We start from the raw sequence: 14103 nt of genomic DNA on the forward strand, positions 1-14103 counted from the left end.
GTTCTCGAGTGAGTATTGGATTGCCGATTCAGTTGATTAATCTACCAATTAAATCAATTTAAAGTCTGCAGCACTTCTATAAAAGGTTGAATATGTTTTACTTTTTTCCCTTCAAGCCACAGGCAACTTTTTACATATGGGAAGAGTTGTGTGTGTGTGTGTGTATCGTGTTGTTGTCTGTATCTTTGAATTGTGCAAGTAAGCTTTCACTTTTTTAAAACACCTGATATCCTTTAGTTACCGATACATGCACACACGCTTTTCTGAAATAAAACACTTTTTATTGGCAAGTAGAACACACATTGCAGGTCATTAGTATTTAATTAAAAGTCTATTAAGTTACAAATACATTTTTTTTTAAAAAAAAAACTGGCTTTCAGAGGGCAGTTCATGGCACATAGACCTTTCCCAGTCGTTCTGCTGGCAAGTGACAGGATACCATTTCTCATCCTGTAGTTCCCTAACACAATGAATTGCTAAGGAACAAGAAAATATGTAACATTACTAAAAAAAAAATAGAGGATGCAAGACAGAGAGAGAGAGAGAGAGAGAGAGAGAGAGAGAGAGAGAGAGAGAGAGAGAGAGAGAGAGAGAGAGAGAGAGAGAGATTAATTTATTTAAATAGGATTTGAGTGCTCTGTGCTGGGTTTAGTTTCAGTATTTCTTTAATGCTCCAAATGCCTGCAGGAAACTGAAGATTTCTTCAGAAACGTGATTAGGCAAAAACAATGGAATCTTGATATCAATCTGAAAGTTCATTCATTATGGTCCAAAAATATTTCTTCCTTCTTCAAAAAAACCTCATCACTTCTGTTACGTTATTTAGGCTTTTATCAAAACCCAACATGCATTGCAGCAGACCTTTAAAGAGAGGTTACGACATATAGCTAAACAGCAAATACATACATATACATGTGTGTATGTATCTGTGCGCGCATGCACGTGCACACACACACACACACACACATATATAAAACATCACGTACACTTATATCGCATCATCATTTCCTCTCCTTAGCAATATCTACTGATATTTATGAGGTACATAACTCATTCCACTTCATCTAACATATTTAACAAGTTACAACTGTGTTAATGCTAATTTTTTAAAAAGAAACACCTATATTTCAATTTTTTTTTGTAGAAAGTATAAATTTCATCCCCCAAAAACAGAGCTAGGAGAATATGAACTTCAGTTGAGTATATAAACCTTCACAACTTTCTGCTCTGGTCTCTAAAAGAATGGGCAAGCCCCATTTGGCAGACACTTCTCCTACACAGTTAAAGCAGCACAAGCCCCTAATTAGAACACGTTTCTCTGAAATTACAGCTCTGTCCCTTTTTAGGGCAGTTGGGATGTTATTTGTGAACAAGACATGGTCTTCCAACATGGATAATGCTTCTGTGTTGGGCGTACAAGCCATGGGTAAACATGGGAGAATCCATTTGTGTCTGAAATGCATCTAGTTTGCAGCAGTCAATCTCTGTACAAAGGGTATTTTGAGAAGATACAGCAGTGTCTAGTTTTTCACATTTCGCCTGAGAAAGAACCTGGTGAGGTTCAGAACACTTTGGGACTACAGTGCTACACAGTAAATCCATTTCCACTTCCTGGTGTTACCGCTATGTTCTACTGTCTGCATGAGGTCAAATATGAGCACATGTGGAAATGACAAACTGAACGTGATCTGAATCCCTCCCCCCCACCCATATGTGGAAGTACTATGAATGAAGGAAACGTGTTGTGTGATCCTTTAAAACAGGAGAAAAATACAGTCACTCCGATATCCAAGCTAAATTTTCTGTGAAAGTCTCTCCGAGCAGTCTTGTATTATTTACACTTTTGACTATTTGCTTTAATTTGTATTATTTAACTTTATGGCACCGCTTATAGCAAAAATAGAAAATGCCTTGATGGAAACAACTTTTATCTCAAAAATATTAAGAAGTACCATTAAATATTTAGATTTCTCTTAAAAAGCCAACCCCTCAACAAACATTAAGCTGCTGCTAAGACCAAACTGCCCTGCTGTTTGCCTGGCCTATGGTAATGCAAGCTACAGTATAGGGAGACTGCCAGAAAGGGGCTACTCTCCACTTTGTTTTAAACAATGCCACTAAAAAGGGGGAGGGGATGTGCTGCAAAGCCTTCTTTAACTGCTGTGAGGCATCGCACAAAAAGTAGCCAACAGCCAATAACAAAGTTTAGAAAAAAGCTTCCAACAACGTTGTTGGCTTTCAGTTATGTAAAGGGATTGTGGAAATTGTCCGTATGAAGTCCACACACTTTGATCATTGAACTGATCACTAAAACACACACACAAACACAATGCAACACAACCAATGAAAACCACCAAGAAGGCAGAGTTCCTCCATCTGTTTACACCAGATGAATTTAAAGTGCATAGCAACTACTTTAAACAGTTCCTGGAGAGAGAAAATGCTCAGCAAGCCTGGTGCTCGTTATGTACATCTCGCTACAAGTGGCTCCTCTTTTTCTTCTCCTCCTCCTCCTCCTTCTAATTCAACCTATCAGCAACTTCTTTCAAACTTCAAATGGAATGTGCTGAGATTTCTGACTGCTGCCTGATGTAACTCTGGAAGCTCTTGTCTCCAATGGGATGTTCTCTACAGAATGAGCAATAAAGAAGAAGAGAGGCATGTTTATCATACATTTTGCAGAGAAGGAGAAAGTCTAAGGCAAAAAAGAAGGAAAGGCGCTCTCCCTTTTTCCCTCTAGAAGAAAGCCTTGGCATGAGTGAAATGAATGGAAATCCAGGAAGGCCAATAACAGTTTGGATATCCTGGAATACCAAGGCTTCAGATGCCAAAAAAGCAAAAAAGGTGACTTGCCAACCAACCATCTAACATTATGGATGAACAAGGTAAGAACAAGATGGAAGTATTGTGTCTATGAGCTTCACATGGGAAATGCATCTTTGAACAGTCAAAGCCTTTGGAAAGGAAGAACTTTATACAGGAGCAGTATAGGGTAGTGATTGACCATGCAATGAAGGGGGTGCGTATACCTAGTGATGGCACTGAAATCCAGAATTTCCTGGCTTGGTATATCTATCACATTTTTTTTCTTGCCCCTTCTCCAAGGATTCAGTTTACAGAATTACCATGCTTCGTATAAGTGTTTGCCATAAATCATTCCAAGTTCAGAAAAATCACATGTACACAACGGTACAAGAAATACCTGATAAACAACAAATCTCATGGGATACCAATAAATTTTTCACAGTTAAAAAAAACATACCTGCAGGAACCTGTTTCACTAGTCCAACTTCCTCAATCATGTTATTTCAGAGAATCAGATTCTGCCTATATTGTAAGCTTAAAGCCAGGAACCACAATCTCTTACTGTACCCTTTGGTTGATGACTCTGGACCAAGCAGCCTGGAGCGGGGGGGCGTGCAGTATATTTTAATTGAGTAGGATGCTCATGTTTGAACAGTTTCGAGGCTGCTTTCTGGTTGTGCCTTCATTTGAAAGAAGCCCATTTCCCAAGTCTTTTCATCTGGGCAGATGTATTTAGTGGAATTGTGAGGCGTAATGCTCCTTTAAAGTGCAAGTGTTGTGGAGCAATGGGGAATTGTTTTGCTAGGTGCCGCTGCCCTCTTTGATACAGAAAAGCAAGAAGCATTGTCTGCTTCCTACATCATGTTAAAACAAACCATAATTCTCAACAATCGGTGTGAAGCAGCATACGCAAGTAGGTGAGACAGGATGCACAACTTGCTATCATGAGCTTACAGAGATCTCATGGGGCTGATGGGAAGAGAAAGAATTGCATATGAGATTTCCTTTAAAGAAAGTTTGTAACTGCTGAAATTTTCCTATCATTAAGCAAAGCAAGGGAGAGGACTAGTGAACCTGCATGTGGCCCAAAAGATCTATACCAGCTCAGTGAGTGAGTCTTCAGCCCAGATAGCAGAAGATCACTGGGTCTGAGATGCATAATGGTTGGTGGTCCTGAGACAGCAGGTCTAACCACATGAAGAAGCAGAATTTTATAACTGGCATTATCGTGCCCTCGAGCTACTTCAGAGGGTGGCTAAATGCTGACTTCTCTACACAGGATTAGACACAAAAACCACACAAAACCGCTATCTTCTGGTCAGGGCTGGACCGTCCAGCTATAGAGAAGCTTCATGAGATCTAGATCACAGTGTGCATAAGCAGAGGACTGGGGTATGGCAAAATAGCACCTGCATAACAAGCACTTCACAGTAGCCCAAAGACAGCAATACTGCAGGAAAAGCAAGCCAAAACTAAACCCCTCCACTCAGTATTTTGAAAGAAAAGAATGCCAGGGGACTGGAGTGCTATTTTTCAGGAGTGTTCCCGAGCAAAACACACTTACTGGCTCCCATATTTTGTCTTCTTGAACTTATCCCTCTTGTATTGGGCATGTTCCTGCTCTAGGGTTTTAACACTTGCAACAATCTGTTTTAGTGTCTTATAGGTCTCCTGAGGGTCATCGATGACAAAGGTTGAATACTCTTCCTGTTCTGGCCCATCATATACAGATTTGCTGCCACAAGCCTCTGGCAAAAAGAAAACAGGGGAAAAAAAGAGACACTTGTGTAACTAACATGAGATAAAAAAGCATCTCCAGTGAATGGATACCAAGGCAACTGCAAGTCCACCTCTACTAATCAAGAGCAAAAAGTTATACACTAGGAAAATGAACAAAAGGAAGAGACCAAACGGATCAAGCATCCTGGTGTCCAACCGTGGCCATTCAAATGACTCTGAGAGCTCACAGCCAGAGCAGAAAGGTCGTACACTTCCCCAGTTCATGCCTGGCATTTGGTTTTCAGAGGCATACCTTCACTCAGCTATCATGGTTAACAGCCACATATTGATGCATCTTCCACAGACTTGTCGGATCACAGTTAGAAGCCATCTAAAACATGGGTCTGCTTCCACACTGGGGCTCAAAAACACATCTTCTGCTAGGAACACAGAAGGACCTGCAGAGCCTGTCTTTGCTGTGTTCACTGATGCTGCTGCCATGCCACACTTCCTCCCCTTCTCCGCATCATGTCAGCACAGAAGGAGCAACATGATTTAGAGTCATCCAGGGCCTCCCCGAAGCCCAGTACCCTCCCCTCCTTCTTCCTTGCCCGTTTCCCAGCTAAGCCACAGGGGAGAACATGTGGAACGACACTCAGCTCTTCTCCATACTGACTGCAGGCAAAGCATCCACATGGACATTCTGCCCACAACCACCCAGCTGTCTCCCCAATGAGCCAGGGAAAACAATGTGCTTTGAGCTTTTGCATGGCACAGGCTGTGAATTAGTTTGGGGAAGGGAAGACTTGCTTCCACTACCTATTCTGTTGGAGCTTTTGCTCTTTGCACAGTCACCTATGCTTGATTAAATGTAGGCAACGACACCTTTCTATTGGCAAAAGCTTTGCTTACTCAAAGCAAAAAGAGATAAGGGCAAAGGGACAGGCAGTTCGGAAATGGTAAGAGGGGTCATAGGTTTGCAATTACACATGGCTGAGAGTAAGTTTAAATATATCTGACACCACTGGCTTACTTCCTACAGTTATATTTATATTTTAAGCTTAAGATATCCTGACTCTCCCCTGAGCTCAAGCAGATTCTGGAGTTTGGCAAACTGGTAGTTCAAAATAGTTTGCAAACATGCCAAGAAATGCAGTGATCATATGATGTTCCTTCCCTCCTTTTACATTCATTGAATACTTTTGCCTAACACTCATATTTCATTGATGAATCTGAAAGTAAATGTCTTTTAGGACCTAAAGTGATTGATGAGATATTTACATGTGCGTGCAGTTAAGAGTGGCCTATACATCGATAATCTGAATGATGAACTTGATCAGTCATTTCCTAAATTTATTGTTCACTTTGAATTAAGATTTACCTTTACTGGCTAATTCTGAACAAACTACTTGCTGTATACACATATAAACTGTTGTATGATTTTGTTTGCAAAGTAACTATTTAAAAACTAGAAGTTGTTGTAATTACACAGGAAAATAAGCCATGCAAAACTCTTCTTATCAACATAAATAGCATAATGTAATTTATATATGCGTGATATACAGGTATCATTTCAGATTCTCCAAAGCAATAGATCCTTGAAAATGAAGTTTTTAAAACAGGTGACCAAAGAAGTGACACTCACCTTCCATTTTCTCCAATTTAGACAAATACAAATTAAAAAGGGAGTAGATTCGTTCAGTTTCTCTGTCACCATCTATGTCTAATTGTATATTTGCTGGTAGACCCCTGCAGAAACATTTAGGAAAAGGTTATATGCATTCAATTTTTTTTCTTCCTGCCATGGTACACATGGATCACATGGATCTTTATCTTGCAAAAGAACAACAAGATTCCAAAATTAAACAATAATATGAACATTTAGTCCATTTAAATTATATATGGAGTTTTGCAAAAAGTGATAAACCTTACAGCTTAATATTTTCTCTTTTTGAGAAATCAGAGCAGTGATCTGCACCCCTTCCCCAGGCCAAATGCTCTACATGTTTAAATGAACATGAACTTCCTAGTTTGTGGCTCAGCAAACTGTGCTGTAAAGCTAAAGGTTTCGTTCAGCACAAAGACGCAATGTGTTCCCTTTCTAACTTTCTGACTATACAATTAATCTGGCCACTCAAGCATGGGGGAATGCAATGTCTCATTAGCACAGCATATTCTAAGCAATGCAGGAGGTGAATGGGTATGGGCTTTAACCTTTCTATTCTGCTTCGCTGGGAAGGTCAGATGTCAACTCTAACTGGTCTCCTTGTTTTACCTTGACGCACAAGGCATACTGTGACACAAATGCTGTAATTCAGAGAAACTCCAACATCAACTGGTAGTGTAACTTCTGTAAGTAGAAAAGAGCAAGAGTCCAGTGGCACCTATAAGACTAACAAAATTTGTGGTAGGATAATGAGCTTTTGTGACTCACAGGTCACTTCTTTAGGCTCACGAAAGCTCATACCCTACCACAAATTTTGATAGTCTTATAGGTGCTACTGGACTCTTGCTCTTTTCTACTGCTACGGACAGTCTAACATAGCTACCCATCTTTTTCTGTATAAGTATGATTCTTGTTCATAGCACATAATTTTTAAGCACAAGTCTGTGATAATTGTGCGCTGAGATGGAAGTGAAGCCATGCCTTTTTAGGCAGTTGCCCATGGTGGTGAGACAGAGTTCCTATTCTGCAACATATTAAAATGTAGGGGAATTTTAAGCTGATGAATGGAACCTTCCCAATAGGAGAAAGTCTCTTATCCATCTGGTGAAATTATTTATTTATATTTATTTATTTAAAAGAATTTCTATCTCCCAAATGGTTCAAGTAGGTAGTAGCTGTGTTGGTCTGCAGTAGAGCAACAGGATTTGAGTCTAGAGACACCTTGGACACCAACAAGATTTTCAGATTATAAGCTTTTAAGAGCCAGAGCTCTTTTCTTTAGTGAAGAGCTTTCGGCTCAGGATTTCTCCACTCCTCCCTGTACCTGAAGAAGGGAGCTTTGACTCTCAAAAGTTTATACTCTGAAAATCTTGTTGGTTTCTAAGGTGCCACTAGACTCAAATCCTGCTATCCCCATAATGTATGCCTGAAGGACATATGCCCTCCATCCCTCAGGGGATGGGAACTATGCAATGAAAAAAGCATTCTAAAATTGAACAATACATATATTACAAGGGCCGTTTTCACACTTCTTACTGGCTCCGGTATGTCGCGCAAAGCTCCTGCAAGGACAGCGTCTTCCTGGCGCAATTTCCTGGTTCTCACGCGAAATCGCACCAGGAAGATGCTGTCCTTGCGGGAGCTTTGTGCAACATACCGGAGCCGGTAAGACATGTGAAAATGGCCAAGATATGGTCTGCAAAACAGGGTTTCTATTACTAATATAGTATTAAATTAATGAACCATTTACCATCATTTAGAAAATGGCTAAAGTTTATAGAAGAATATTTTTTTTCTTTGTAGTTCAAGTTTGAATCATCAGTCATGTGGGTTAACTTACTCAATTAAACATGCACAAACTTTTATAACAGCATAAACTATTATTACTGAATGGAAAAATAGTTTCTTAGTTGTGGGGTGCTATATGCAGTATCATAGCAGGCTCTATCTTTAAAAAGTTATCTTGCTGAGACAGAGTGGAGTTCCAAGATGGTACCTGCTGCATTTGGGTTTTTTTTCTGGGGTGTGTGTGTGCTTAATATTGTATTGAAAATGAAAAATTAAAAGCTGTTGGCCTGAACAACCGAGGACAAGTTTTTAGTTAGATATTAATTCTAATAGATTAATATCACAGATTAATTGCAGCAAGAATAAAACTTCTAAGACTGCCTCGTGCGATAAGGCTAATAAAAACTAGCTGTTTTGCAGATGATTTGAGGAAAACCAGAATAAGAAAATGGCTAAGTAGCATTTTAATACATATTAATACACGTTTTCCCTCACATCACTTAGCATCAGTTCACAGCCTTTTTCACGATCTGAAGGCTACACATTTCATCATCAATATACTTCAAGGAAAATTTAGAACAGGAAGCATCCTAGAAAGTCCTTACCCAGTGCAGGGAGTACAGCCAGGAGTATTATCTGCAGTAGCTTTACAGCACAGCCAGTGCCCATTAAGGTATGCAGAGGGGTGATAGACAGTGAGACGTTTCTTGTTACACTGGCTAACTTTGGTAAGGATATCAATCCAGTCCTTGGCCTCGACACAGTTATTTGCTTGGATGTACAGGACTCTTTCAGGCTGAATAACTTGAAACATCTGAAAAGTACAGAGATGAGGAATAACAATCAATCATTTAAAATTGAACGTTCACACAGAAAAACCTGCTTCACGTGGGTCGTCATGTTGGTCTGCAGTAGAAGAGCAAGATTCGGGTCTAGTAGCACCTTAAAGACCAAGTAGGTTTTCAGGGTATGAGCTTTTCAAGACTCAAAGCTCCTTTGTCTCTCAAAAGCTCATACCCTGGAAATCGGTTTGGTTTTTAAGGTGCTACTGGACTTGAATCTTACAGAAAAGCCCGAATGAGTTCTTTAGGTCCCCAGGTTAGGCTTCAATCTCAGATCATGAGATTTCCAGTTCAAGCCTTGGATTCCCTGATATAGACCTTGTAAAAACACATAAAACATGATCTATAACTAGAATGCTGAACTTGGACTGGACCTAGAGTGGCTAGATGGGGACTGGAATAGGGGGAGGGGGAGCGAAAGCACTGACCTGTTTTTTAAAAACTTTTGCATGCACAGCACACAAGCACTTCTATACAGTGCAATGATGTCACTAGCTGAAGTGACATAATCATGTTGACCCACTTCTGGGTGCCCGGGCTGGCTGGCCACTGCTGCCAGTGCTGCGTAGGAGGCTGGGGGGCTAGGCTGGTCAAGGGTGATGGAGCAAGGGGGAGGGGAGGGGCCATGTATCCAGTATTTGGGGCATGTTTTTCCCAGACAGCCCCCCAAAATACCAGATAGCTGATATCCTTATAGTGACTCAAACTACATGCAATAATGGCAGTCCCATTTCTTTAAGTCTAGGTATAAAATAGAGGGTGTCTGGGGGCAGGGGGAGTGGTTCCAATTTCTAATGCAAAAAAGAGTGAGGGGAGCTGAGCTCCCTGCCCCCATGTCTGCTTCAGAACCTCTCTGTCCAGATGCTTCTCTCTTAGCTGGGCACCCTTCCAGTATGCAAAGCCCAGCTGGAGGAAAAGTGATATCAAGCAAGACATTGCAGAGATGGACAACTGCAGGCAGGGGCAGAGGGAAGGATTTAGAACCACCCACCTCACATGTGCCCCTTTTGCCTTAAAAACTAAAAACAAAACCAAGCTCAGCATCCTCTGCTTTATATGCAGCTGTGTCCTAAGCAAATTGCAGCACCATTCTAATTAGTTACACTCTTCTGAGTCCATGGGCTTAGGAGGGTGCAACTCTATCTAGGATGGCACTGTCAGTCTAGCACTAGTGGAAAAGAGCAATAGTCCAGTAGCACCTATAAGATTAACATAATTAGTGGTATGAGCTTTCATGAGCCACAGATCACTTCTTCAGATACCACTAGTCTAACACTAGTAAGTGTAGCTTGAGGCTTAGTGGCTGGTCTAACAGCAAAGTTTCTGCATATTTTCTGAAGATGCAGGAGCCAGTTCCACACATACACACACGACAAAAATACTATCCGCATCACTTTTTTGCAATTATGATCCCTTTACAAATTCAATCCAAGCACTGCAAGGAGACACTTCCGTAAGTATTCTTCACAGTTACCCAAAACAAAAATCTGATGTACATTGTGCAGCCCCATGCTTCAAAGATGATCCAATATAATTTTCCCAGAAGCAAACAGACATTGTGGTTATAAGATGTAACTGAAAGAAACAACTATCCAGAATCTAGTAAGTCATTATTGAGCAAGAATGACTCAAAATATGCTGCAAATAACTGAATTCCTATTCATTTCCCACAGCATGCAAAGCTGTTTTACAATGATATTTAAAACAGCTCTGTGGATGTTTGTGAACCATCTATTTTTAAGAAATGACTATAAATGGGTAATAAAAATAGTTCTTGAAAATAACATAGAGAGAAAATCTGCTTACATTTTTCATTTTGAATGACTCCTCCTCCAATTTTTCTACTGCCAGAATGTTTTCAATTGGAATGCTACACAGCGGATGATCACCTGCAGGAAGGAATCAGATCAAAAGAATATCATTTTAAATGCTCATCCTATGACTATCAAACGAGCTAAGTAGAATGGCAAGGAAGAAACTCAGACCTCCTGTTTTAAAGGGCACACTCAGTAGTGTTAATTTTAAGTCATTCCAAATACCGTCAAAATAAAGACACAAAAGACCTAAAGAAACTGCATATTATACAACACTGAAAATACATTGAAAGTAGTTTGTATTCTATATATATTATGTAGAAGCATTCCATATGGCATAAAGAGAGCATATTATATCACTACTGAATTTCCTGTCATTAAAATCTTAAAATAATTACTGTCTTTGAAAAGTTAATTGTTTCTTAAAGCATTTTTTCTGTTTTGGAAAAAAAAATCCACATATCTAATTCTGACCCCAGGCCCTAAAATGTGAAAGATTTATGCAATCTGAAGAGAAACCAGAGTGTAGGCGCTAGAATGAGAATTTAAAAAATCCACAAAATGGAGCCATGTACAAAGAATGACGATTTTCTGCCAACCCATGAGAACCTCTAGGTGTCTTATGACATGAAATGTGATACATGAGTTGGGCTGGAAGGTTCTCTAACCCAACTCATCTTTCATGACTGACAGGGACTTTCCTTCAGAACTGTTGGGAAAGCGGGGAGGAAATCAGTTGTGGAAGATGATGGGGCAGCAGGAGGGGATTCAGCTTTCCCTCCCTTCAATCCCGTGCCACTTTGGGACAGTAAAAAAATTGGTAGCAGGGGTTGCTGTTTGTCCTGCAAGTTCCACATGACTGCCCACACATCCTGAGCATATGCATGGAACTGGCAACGCAGTCATCGATTGGCTGGGTGCTGGACATGACCGAGGAGGGTTGAAGCAGAAAGTGCATCACCCACACTTGGTGCTTCAAAGCCTCCAACTATTGCTACCCAGTTGCTGATGTAGAAGCATGCTGGGAACAAACTTTTCCATCCATCTCCACTCCCGTTACCAAGCAGCCTGGCGGCAAGAGGCAATGAAGCAGAAAGTGTGGGATGCATTTCCTGCTTCAACCCTCATGCTCCTCCAGGGTCTGGCCAGCAGAAGGGTTGGAAGGCAGAGAAAGGGTGGTGGTGGTGAGAAACCGGAGGCATGGATGGATGGGATTTCCCTCACTCGTGAATACTGCAGGCCTCTCTTCTTTTATATTAAGAAAAATGCTGATGAAGCAGATGGCATAACTTCATTACCTTTGCTTTTCTGATAAGTAAATTCATGGTTAGTGAGTCGAAACCATCTCTTCTTGAAGTTCTTCATACCAAATCGCTTCCTCCCTTGCGCTCTCTTGATCATGAACCTATTGCAAATGAGCATTACACAGAAAGAAGCATTACACAACTGGCGTTCCTAGCCATGAGCACAAGTCCTCCCTGTTCACCTGTCTGAGTAAAATCCAACAACAAGAATACATCTTGATAAAGAAGCAAGTGGCACAAATTTAGTTAACCTGTGCTAATTCACTCCTGTTTTACGAAGATGCATTCTAATATTCTGCAGCTCAGTTTTGTAAGTGAGTCCTCCACATGACCATATCATGCGAGAATGCTTACAGCAGATCATTTGTATGGAAGCACCCTCATGTCAAACTTGTGTATGGGTTACAGAAGCAAAGCTACCACATGCAAGGAGATGCTGATGTTGGGGATCTTTTAAACATGTGATACATAGAGGTGATAAAACTAACGATATGAAATATGTAGATGACACCACGTTACTGGCAGAAAATAGTAAAGACTTCAAATAGCTACCCATGATGGTTAAAAGAGAAAGTGCCAAAGCAGAATTACAGCTGAACATCAAAAAGACAAAAGTAATGACTACTGAGGAATTACATAGCTTTCAGGCGGGCAATGAAGAAATTGAAGTTGTCAAAGATTTTCCGTTTCTTGACTCAACCATCAACCAAGAGGACTAAGCCAAGAAATCAGAAGCAGACTGAGACGTGAAGACCAGCCATGGAGGAATCTGAAAGGAAGGTCGGTCTCTCTGGAGACCAAGATCAAGGTAATTCATACTGTGGCATCTCCCATTCCTACGTATGGATGTGAAGGTTGGACAATGAAGAAAGGTGACAGGAAGAAAATTGATTTATTTGAAATGTGATGTTAAAGGAGAGTTTTATGGATACAATGGACCACCAAATAAACAAGTAAATGGATTCTAGATCAAATCAAGCCTGAATTCTCCCTGGAAGTTAAAATGACTAAACTGAGGCTACTGTAATTTGGTCCATCGAAAAATGAACAAGTGCTGAACTCTGAATTTATCTCCAGACTTTAATGGGGGTTAAAGAAAACTGTAGTCTTTTTAAATGTACACAAACTCTGGTGTAGAATTTCACTAACAGCTGTACTAGAGGGAGACAGTTTGTAAAAACAAAACAAAACGAAGCACCAACCCCCACACTTGTCGCACAATCAGTTTTTATCTCATAAGGAGTCACACAGAATTTTCAAGTGAAGAACAGCAGAGTTACAAAATGATAGTGGACAAAGCAAGGAAAAAGAAACAATGAACATAACCACAACATATGGCACAAAAATGTTCAGTAAAGAGCACAAATTTGATTGTGTTCTAACTTCCACTCTGAGGCTGGAACCATTTAATGGGAAAAACTGGTACAGGGGACGAGAAGGGAATAATATATGCCCAACTGCCACCTCCAAACTACTTCTGTCTCAACTAGGGAAAATTTAATCTATCTGTAAACTTTCTCCAGTAGACCAAATCAGTTTACAGGTGGTGATTTTAGTAGGAAAACAGAGTAAGCAGGAAAATGAAATAAAGCAGAAAGAGCTTCTCCCACCAACCAGTTGCCCTCTCCCTTAAAAACCACAGCCCTCGTGGTTGCATTCTGCACAAAGAAAAACCATCACGCCATGTGCAGTTATACACTAAAGCAATCACCCAAAATTTTCTGACTGTGCAGTCCTATGCAGAGTTGCACCTTTCTAAGTGTATTGACTTTGATGGACTTGTCTTAAAAGAATGTACCATTGCTTAGTATGTCACCTGACAAACAATATTCTTTAAATGGATCTGCTTTAGCAGAAGGAGAGTCATGAAAACATGACTCTAGGGCAGAGGGGATCAGGCGGGCTACTATTTCCCCTCTTAACTCTTGCAACAAGGATCAGATTTTATTAGCATTATTTTTAAATGCTTTAACTCAGATTCAGGGTGTCATAAATTTAAAATCCAGTTACATAAAATAAACACTTAAGTAGATATCCAGAAAAAAACTTTCACCAAAGCTCCTGGCTCCAAGTATCAGCTAAATCTTGGGGTTTAGTTATTTAAAAATCTGTATCCTGCTTTTTCAGAATACATTCAATGATGCTAACAGTACATTGGCTACCAA

The 14103-nt window shown here is 40.3% G+C and overlaps 1 protein-coding gene across 1 annotated transcript in view; it reads right to left on the bottom strand.

The window, feature by feature from the left end:
• Positions 1 to 298: 298 nt before the first annotated feature.
• RASA3 (RAS p21 protein activator 3) overlaps positions 299 to 14103 on the bottom strand; it is a 187561-nt gene continuing 173756 nt past the window's right edge. The window contains exons 19-24 of the mRNA XM_054974731.1: positions 11933 to 12039; positions 10627 to 10709; positions 8584 to 8792; positions 6170 to 6273; positions 4370 to 4553; positions 299 to 2628 (exon numbers count right to left, since the gene is read on the bottom strand). Coding sequence (XP_054830706.1) covers positions 2553 to 2628; positions 4370 to 4553; positions 6170 to 6273; positions 8584 to 8792; positions 10627 to 10709; positions 11933 to 12039 — 763 coding nt within the window. The 3' untranslated portion in view covers positions 299 to 2552. The remainder of the gene's footprint in view (positions 2629 to 4369; positions 4554 to 6169; positions 6274 to 8583; positions 8793 to 10626; positions 10710 to 11932; positions 12040 to 14103) is intronic.

This window comes from Eublepharis macularius, chromosome 3, assembly GCF_028583425.1.
Source record: "Eublepharis macularius isolate TG4126 chromosome 3, MPM_Emac_v1.0, whole genome shotgun sequence".
Taxonomy (NCBI): domain Eukaryota; kingdom Metazoa; phylum Chordata; class Lepidosauria; order Squamata; family Eublepharidae; genus Eublepharis; species Eublepharis macularius.